General features: G+C 40.9%; 1 protein-coding gene across 1 annotated transcript; it reads left to right on the top strand.

The window, feature by feature from the left end:
- The first annotated feature begins 7,512 nt into the window (after positions 1–7,512).
- On the top strand, positions 7,513–7,905 carry LOC121808907 (uncharacterized mitochondrial protein AtMg00810-like). Its single transcript, XM_042209468.1, has one exon. It carries the CDS (start codon positions 7,513–7,515, stop codon positions 7,903–7,905), a length of 393 nt encoding a protein of 130 aa, XP_042065402.1.
- Positions 7,906–8,888: the final 983 nt, after the last annotated feature.

The raw sequence follows: 8,888 nt of genomic DNA, 5'->3' as shown, positions 1-8,888 counted from the left end.
GCCATCCTCAACGGAGCGGCGGCGGTAGTGGCGGTGGATGGAACAAACGGCCTGAAGAAGACAAATCAAGGCTCGTATGTTCACATTGTGGGAAGAAGAAACACAGCAGGGAAACATGCTTTGAAATCCACGGCTACCCAGAATGGTGGCAAGAAAAGAAAATCAAACCACCGCCACCAGCCTCATTTAGAGGAACCGGCCGAGCAGCGACGGCGATAGGCAAAGGTGAACCGGGCACCACCATCGGGAGCAACTCGGGAGCCGCTTACAACCGAGGCGGCAACCCAGAAACGGAGGAGATGACAACCGGCGTAGCAACCATCGCCAGAGGAGTCGCGAATTCGGGAACTGCCGAGAAAGAAATGGAGGCGGAACAATTACATGGTAAATTAGGGTTTGAGAATTTATTCTCAAACCCTTACCCTTTCCTTAAATCTTATCCTGACCCCCCAGATCCAGGTATATTGCAGATTAGACCCCGAAATTTGCAAGGAAACCCTAAAGTTCCCAGAAATTGCAAAATAGCCACCCCACTTCAGAAATTCCCAAATAAACCCCCGACAGTTGCTGAAAATTCTGAAATAGCCTCTATACTTTGTAAAAATCAGTTCCAAATACTTGACAGTTTACCCGAATCTTATGCCTTAAACGTCTCATCTGAAAAGAAAAATGATAAGTGGATTTTTGACTGCGGAGCCACTGACACTATTACCTATGACATCTCTGATATATCTAATATGCATAGGGCACCGAAAAGTCATATCCAAACAGCCAGTGGCGAGTTTACACCTGTTGAAGGAGCAGGAACAATCACAATTTCATCCGCTCTGACGTTATCTAACTGCTTATATGTTCCGTCCATGTCACATAAATTGTTGTCAATCAGTCATGTAACAAAGGAATTAAATTGTACTTTACTGATGCAACCGAACTTCTGTCTGTTACAGGATATCAGGACAGGGGAAATTATTGGACGTGGCACTGAACGGGACAGGCTGTATTACGTGGATGAAATTACACAACGAGGAACTGCTCTACTAACCCACGGGACTACTGATAGAGAGGCCTGGCTCTGGCATCGACGCTTGGGACATCCTTCTACGGGTTATTTAAAAATCCTCTTTCCTAAATTCAGTCAAGATATGTATTGTGAAACCCGTGCGTTGGCCAAGAGCCGTAGACATTCATATAAATCAAACAATACTCGTGTTGATTCCCTATTTTCACTAGTCCATTCTGATGTGTGGGGTCTGATGTGAATCAAATTTACATTGTTATTCTCATAACTTTACATGATTTATATAGTTTGATGCTTGCAAAAGTGTGTTTTATGGTGTAGGAAGAGGAGTAAATGGTGAAACAAAGAAGGAAGCTCGGAGGGTGAAAAGCCGTGCAGAAAGCTGTCAAAAGTGGCCACCCGGCCGGGTTAATTTCATGCCCAATAATTCACCCGGCCGGGTGATTTTTGCGAGGCATGGGAAGTCCAGGAGGGGTCGATTTCATGTCACCCGGCCGGGTAGTTCATTTTAACTGCAATATTGCAGTTTTGTGGCGGTTTGTAAACAGAGTAAAGGAAACGGATGGGACGTGACAAGAAAAGAAGGAGGAAAGGGGCAGATGAAAATGAAAATAAAGGGGGAGAGAGAGTGTGTGAGAGAGACGTTTTTTTAATAGAGAGAGGGGAAAGTGACGTTTTTTTGGGGGACGGTTCAAAGGAGAAAGTGAGGAGAAAAGGGGATTGGAGAGAGAGAGGGAGTGGACGGCTGGAAAGAGAAAGGAGAGAAAGAGAGGAGGAAGGTCCGGCCTACTCTCCGACGATCCGACTCCAAATCCCAACTCCACTCATCAAGAGCTTGAATCCTACGGTTTTAATTGCAAATTCACCATGTGTTTAGGCTAAGCTTCCTTTGTTGCTCCAAGTTGTAATCTAGGCTTGTATGGATGTTTTCACACCATTGAAATCATATGTTTGTGTCCATCAATGTGCTCAATATTTATTCACTATGTTTTTGGCTAATAACGTAGTGATGTTAATTCTTTTGCTATTGTCTCTTTAACATAGTTTAGGAGTGATTGATTGTTGGATTGCTATCGAATTAGAATTGTTCAGAGGATAATTTGATAGTGGATTAAGTAGGTGACTATAGTAGATGATCTTTTATTTCCGCGCTTTCGCAGGAATTTAATATCATTGAAAATTAATTCATGGAACAAGTGTTCAGCTGACTGTGAATTATACGTCGCAAACATGTTCAGTGCACGCGATTAGGTTGATGTTTTAATCCCTTCGTATGTTTCATTGTTAAAGGTGTAGAATAATACAAGCCTCGTGAGCAACTTGGAGTGACATCTTTCTCCATATTCGTACCTTAGTTGTAAATTTAGTTTATTAATTTTGTCAATTCTTGTTAAATAACCTACGCCTCCCTGTGGTTCGACACTCGAAGTACTACAGTCGACTCTGTACTCTTGCAGATAGATTGTAATATTAGAGCTACTTTATTAAACTTTTGTGTTCTTAATCCACTAATATAAAAGCTCGAAAATTACACATCAAGTTTTGCGCCGTTGCCGGGGAGGCAACTGGTTATTTAATTTAGGAGTCTTTTGTTTTTATTTTTGTATAGTTTTCTAACATTTTATTTTCTTGTTTCAGAGTTGTAGCTAGAAGGCTAAGTCGAGCCAACGACTTTAAACAAAGGCGCTAGTTGGGAGGCAACCCAATGAGTTTTTAGTTTATTTTTATTTTCTCTTAATAAATCGAGGGTTTTGTTTACTCAATTCTTTCCTTCAATGTATTTTATGAATTGAGTATTATTTTTTTATGTTTTATTTTTTTTTGTTTTCTGTGTAGGAGCAACATGGAGATAACAATTACATTGGAGCTTCTGAAAGAGTACACCTACAAAGGAATATACACCCACCCTCCCACCCGAATGCACTATGGATATCATGCCAAGTTTGGGGGAGTCCTCTATCCCTTTACTTTTTATGTTCTTCTTTGCATGCATTGAGGACAATGAAGCATTTAAGTTTGGGGGGGTTGTTTGAGTTTCAATGATTTTTATTCATGTTTCCTGGGTGTATTATATGCTAACGTGTTTTGAATCATGTAATTGACGGGTGCACGCTTTATCTTCGGCTTTCTGGTTAAGAAATCTTGCTTGATCTTACTTGATCTTTGAAGCTTAGGATGGATGGAATTTGTGCATGATTTATTTGAAAGAGCATGTTGTGATTATAATCGATTTCTTGAGTTGAGGAGAGTATGAAAATTACATGTCTTGTGGAGATTATCTTGGATTGATTTGCTTTATCGAGTGAACCGCTTGTATTCATTTGTGTCAATGATATGGGAGGATAAGGCACTAGGATGAACTCTATGGCCAAATGATCACATGCCTAGTCCTACACATGATCCCCTAGAAGCCACTTTGAGCTTAATTCCCTATTATTTGTGTAAACGCTTAGTCAATCACTTAGTCACTTAAATAAGCCTCATTTTAGCCTCATCAATGGACCTCGCTACTATTTGGGTGCTAAAAACAAGTTTGAGCTTTGGTGATTTGAGTTTTGAGTGTTGGGTGGTGAATTGTAAAGTGTAGACATTTTTAGACTTGATGTAATGTATAGGTGAAAAGAATGAAGTTCTTAGAGAAAAAAAAAGAAACAAAAAGAAAGAAAAAGACGACCTCCAAATTTGCAAGAGTCGAGGTCTTATTTAGAAAAGAAAAAAAGGGAAATGAAAGAAAAAAAAAGTTGTGAAATAAAGTAAGAGCTTCTATTTGTGTAATATGTAATCTTGTCTAGATTTGATCTCAAGTTTGGGGGAGTGAGAATTTGGTTGTAATATTTTGTTGTTTGATCTTTGGAAGGAAGTTGTAGGAGGGAAGAATTTGGCACTCAAATGTGTAGCTTTTGAGCTCACTATCCATATTTATCCTACCTCATCCCTAACCCCATTACAACCTTTAATAAAGACCTTGGACCTTATTGTTGATGCACTGTGGATGTTTTGTAAATAGCCTGGTAGAGTTAAAGAAGTTTGATTTGAAATCCGCGAGTCTATGTGATAAGTAATGCTTGATGAGTCAATGATGACGGTTTGAGTTGTATGATCCTATGCTTGGACTTACTTTGACATGCACCTTGACTTGAAGTTCTAGGTTGATGAGTGATGGTTCATGACAGTGGGAAATCTTGATTGGAATTGTTGGAGGTTTAGATTTTGTCATTCATGTCTCTATGTGATTCACTCTTTTGAAAAAACTTTTGTGAGTTGAGCTTCAAAGTGTTGTATTTTATATGATCTTGCCCGAGGACGAGCAAGTAAATAAGTTTGGGGGTATTTGATGTGAATCAAATTTACATTGTTATTCCCATAACTTTACATGATTTATATAGTTTGATGCTTGCAAAAGTGTGTTTTATGGTGTAGGAAGAGGAGTAAATGGTGAAACAAAGAAGGAAGCTCGGAGGGTGAAAAGCCGTGCAGAAAGCTGTCAAAAGTGGCCACCCGACCGGGTTAATTTCATGCCCAATAATTCACCCGGCCGGGTGATTTTTGCGAGGCATGGGAAGTCCAGGAGGGGTCGATTTCATGTCACCCGGCCGGGTGATTTTTCAGTTGAAAAATACCACCCGGCCGGGTAGTTCATTTTAACTGCAATATTGCAGTTTTGTGGCGGTTTGTAAACAGAGTAAAGGAAACGGATGGGACGTGACAAGAAAAGAAGGAGGAAAGGGGCAGAGGAGAATGAAAATAAAGGGGGAGAGAGAGTGTGTGAGAGAGACGTTTTTTTAATAGAGAGAGGGGAAAGTGACGTTTTTTTGGGGGACGGTTCAAAGGAGAAAGTGAGGAGAAAAGGGGATTGGAGAGAGAGAGAGGGAGTGGACGGATGGAAAGAGAAAGGAGAGAAAGAGAGGAGGAAGGTCCGGCCTACTCTCCGACGATCCGACTCCAAATCCCAACTCCACTCATCAAGAGCTTGAATCCTACGGTTTTAATTGCAAATTCACCATGTGTTTAGGCTAAGCTTCCTTTGTTGCTCCAAGTTGTAATCTAGGCTTGTATGGATGTTTTCACACCATTGAAATCATATGTTTGTGTCCATCAATGTGCTCAATATTTATTCACTATGTTTTTGGCTAATAACGTAGTGATGTTAATTCCTTTGCTATTGTCTCTTTAACATAGTTTAGGAGTGATTGATTGTTGGATTGCTATCGAATTAGAATTGTTCAGAGGATAATTTTATAGTGGATTAAGTAGGTGACTATAGTAGATGATCTTTTATTCCCGCGCTTCCGCAGGAATTTAATATCATTGAAAATTAATTCATGGAACAAGTGTTCAGCTGACTGTGAATTATACGTCGCAAACATGTTCAGTGCACGCGATTAGGTTGATGTTTTAATCCCTTCGTATGTTTCATTGTTAAAGGTGTAGAATAATACAAGCCTCGTGAGCAACTTGGAGTGACATCTTTCTCCATCTTCGTACCTTAGTTGTAAATTTAGTTTATTAATTTTGTCAATTCTTGTTAAATAACATACGCCTCCCTGTGGTTCGACACTCGAAGTACTACAGTCGACTCTGTACTCTTGCAGATAGATTGTAATATTAGAGCTACTTTATTAAACTTTTGTGTTCTTAATCCACTAATATAAAAGCTCGAAAATTACACATCAGGGTCCTTCTCCGACTGTGGGGGGACAAGGATTCAAATACTTTCTCCTCTTTATAGACGATTGCACTCGTATGACCTGGGTCTATTTTATGAAACAAAAGAATGAGGTTTTTGAACATTTTAGTCACTTCCATGCACTAGTTAAAACCCAATTTCAGAAAAACATAAAAGTCCTTCGTTCCGACAATGGGGGAGAATTTGTCAATTCACAGATGAAAACCTTTTGCCATAAAAATGGTCTTGTTCACCAAACCACATGCCCATATACACCAGAACAAAATGGCGTATCAGAAAGAAAGAACCGTACTCTTTTAGAAATGGCTCGAGCCATGCTCATTAAGTCTAAAACCCCCAGACACTTCTGGCCTGAAGCTGTCGTCGCATCTGTCTATCTAACAAACCGCTTACCCTCCAGGACTCTGGACCTTTAAACCCCACTAGAGGTCCTCTCGACCCTAGCCCACATACCGTTACCTCTAACCTTACAGCCTCGAGTATTCAGATGCTCAGTTTTTGTTCACATTCCCAAACAAGAGCGAAATAAGCTCTCTCCATGTGCTATCAAATGCGTCTTCGTGGGTTATGGGAACTCACAAAAGGGATATAGGTGCTTCGACCCTAAAACTAATCGCTTATTCACCACCATGAATTGCGACTTCCTTGAAACCGACTATTTCTTTAGCCAGCTTAGTGGACAGGGGGAGAGCCATAGTGATCCACTAAGCCAGACACCAACCTATGAAATCCCAACAAACCTTCTCTAACAAAGCCCAACAGAAGATGAAAAAGAAATACAACCCGCACCAAACAGTGACACTATCCAAGACGATCCCCTATTGGAATCTCCTGTAAGTGTCTCTGAAACTCCGCCTAGTATTGATAATTTGGCTATACTTGGTGAAACTAACCCAGAGACAGATAATGAGCCCGAAGCAGACTCGCAGAATGATCCAGAAATTTGTGATTTGTTGGAAGAACAAATTAGTGAAGAACTTGGAGGATACAAACTTCCACCAAGAGCCAATAGAGGAGTTCCGCCAAAACGATATAGCCCCGAATTCATCGGCAAGAAAGCCAAATACTCCGTCGTGAACCTGGCGAGGGGACACCTCTCAGAGATGGCGCACGCATTCGAGGCCGCCCTATATGAAGAAGAGGAGATCCCGTGTACTGTGGAAGAGGCTTGTAGATACAAACACTGGCGAGAGGCAATGATGAAAGAGATGGGAGCCTTAGAAAGAAACGGTACATGGGAGAAATGCAAAATCCCAGACGGAAAAAAAGTAGTTGGATGCAAGTGGGTGTTCACTATCAAACGAAGGCCAGATGGTTCTATAGAGAGGTACAAGGTGCGATTAGTCGCCAAGGGCTACACTCAGACTTACGGAGTTGACTACGATGAGACGTTCTCACCTGTAGCAAAATTGAATACCATTCGAGTGCTACTCTCAGTTGCTACCAACAGGAACTGGCCACTTCACCAATTTGATGTAACAAACGCATTTCTACATGGGGAGCTGAAAAGAGAAGTGTACATGGAAGCACCCCCGGGATTCTCGGAAGGATTTGCAAAAGGGGAAGGATGCCGCCTAAAGAAAACACTCTATGGGCTCAAACAATCTCCGAGGGTTTGGTTTGGAAGATTCAAAGAAGCCATGACCAAGTACGGATTTTGGCAGAGCAACTCCGATCATACCTTGTTCGTGAAAAGGCGAGATGACAAAATCACATGCCTGATTATCTATGTAGATGATATGATTATCACGGGAGACGATACAGAAGAGATATAGAGGCTAAGAGGAGCTTATTCCAATAATTCGAAATGAAAGACTTGGGAAACCTTAAATACTTCTTGGGAATAGAAGTACTGCGGTCTGAAGGCGGAATCTTCTTACGACAGAAGAAATACACCCTCGACATTCTAGCGGAGACAGGCTTGATTGATTGCAAACCAGCCGATACACCAATCTTAGTGAACCACGGGCTACAGATCTCTGATGAAACTGAATTAGCAGACCAAGGAAAGTACCAGCGACTGGTAGGGAAACTCATTTATCTCTCTCACACTAGACCAGACATTGCATATGCAGTAGGAGTAGTAAGTCAATTCATGCACCGACCACAAAAAGACCACTATGAAGCTGCGTTGAGGATCGTGCGGTACCTCAAAGGAACAGTTGGACATGGAATAATGTTCAGAAAGAATGAACACTGAGGAATTTATGGGTTTACTGATGCCGATTGGGCAAGTAATCCAATTGATCGGAAGTCAACCGCAGGGTACTTCACATTTGTAGAAGGAAATCTGGTAACATGGAGGAGCAAGAAACAAAAAGTGGTGGCATTATCAAGCGCGGAAGCTGAGTTCTGAGGAATAAGAAGTGGGTTGATGGAGATCTTATGGCTTAGGAGGTTGATGGACGAGATTGGACTCACACAAGACAAGAGTCAACTATACTGCGACAACAAGGCAACAATCTGCATTTCCGAGAATCCAGTACAGCATGATAGAACCAAGCACGTGGAAGTCGACAGACACTTCATCAAAGAAAAATTGGAAAGTGGAATTGTGGAACTACCATTTGTCCGGTCCGAAGAACAGTTAGCCGACATCCTCACCAAAGCCGTCAATTCAAGAAGCCTCGTGACCATACTTGGCAAGTTGAGCTTTGGAGATCCCACCACTCAACTTGAGGGGGAGTGTTAAGAAAGGAAAAGATATCAAAGAATAACACCAATTATGCTCCACAATATTACACCAAGAATAGAATAGCAAGACTGATATTTGATTGATATCATACCATAATTTACATGTATCAACCCTATTTAAAGGGTAGTCTATGCAGTAATGAAAATCATCAAAGTATCAATTCTACAATCTCTCGTGTTCGTTCTCTATCCCTAATCTATGCCTAATACACCATTCAAGACTTTATACATTTATAGAATAATATTACAAAACTTTAGTAGCGTGTGTGGTGTTGTATTATTCATTTCTTTTTAACTTATTTTGGCTCCTATATTGGGAGGCCAATTTTGGTTTTAACTCTTACAAGTATACTAGTAGAAAGAAAAAAACATGGATGAACAGGAGTATTTGTTTGGTGGGAAGTAGGGGTGGGTAAACGGTTTTCGATTATTCGATTAACTGAGAATCAAATCGGAACCGGTCGGTTATCGGTTAATCGATAACTAAAA

Source organism: Salvia splendens, chromosome 6 (genome assembly GCF_004379255.2).
Source record: "Salvia splendens isolate huo1 chromosome 6, SspV2, whole genome shotgun sequence".
In the NCBI taxonomy this organism is placed as follows: Eukaryota; Viridiplantae; Streptophyta; class Magnoliopsida; order Lamiales; family Lamiaceae; genus Salvia; species Salvia splendens.
Note: the sequence above shows the minus strand (reverse complement) of the source record. Positions and strands in the feature narration are given on the sequence as shown.

Bases quoted from the DNA above. Each gene is read 5' to 3' on its own strand.
- LOC121808907 (XM_042209468.1), top strand. From the start codon at position 7,513: ATGAAAGACTTGGGAAACCTTAAATACTTCTTGGGAATAGAAGTACTG.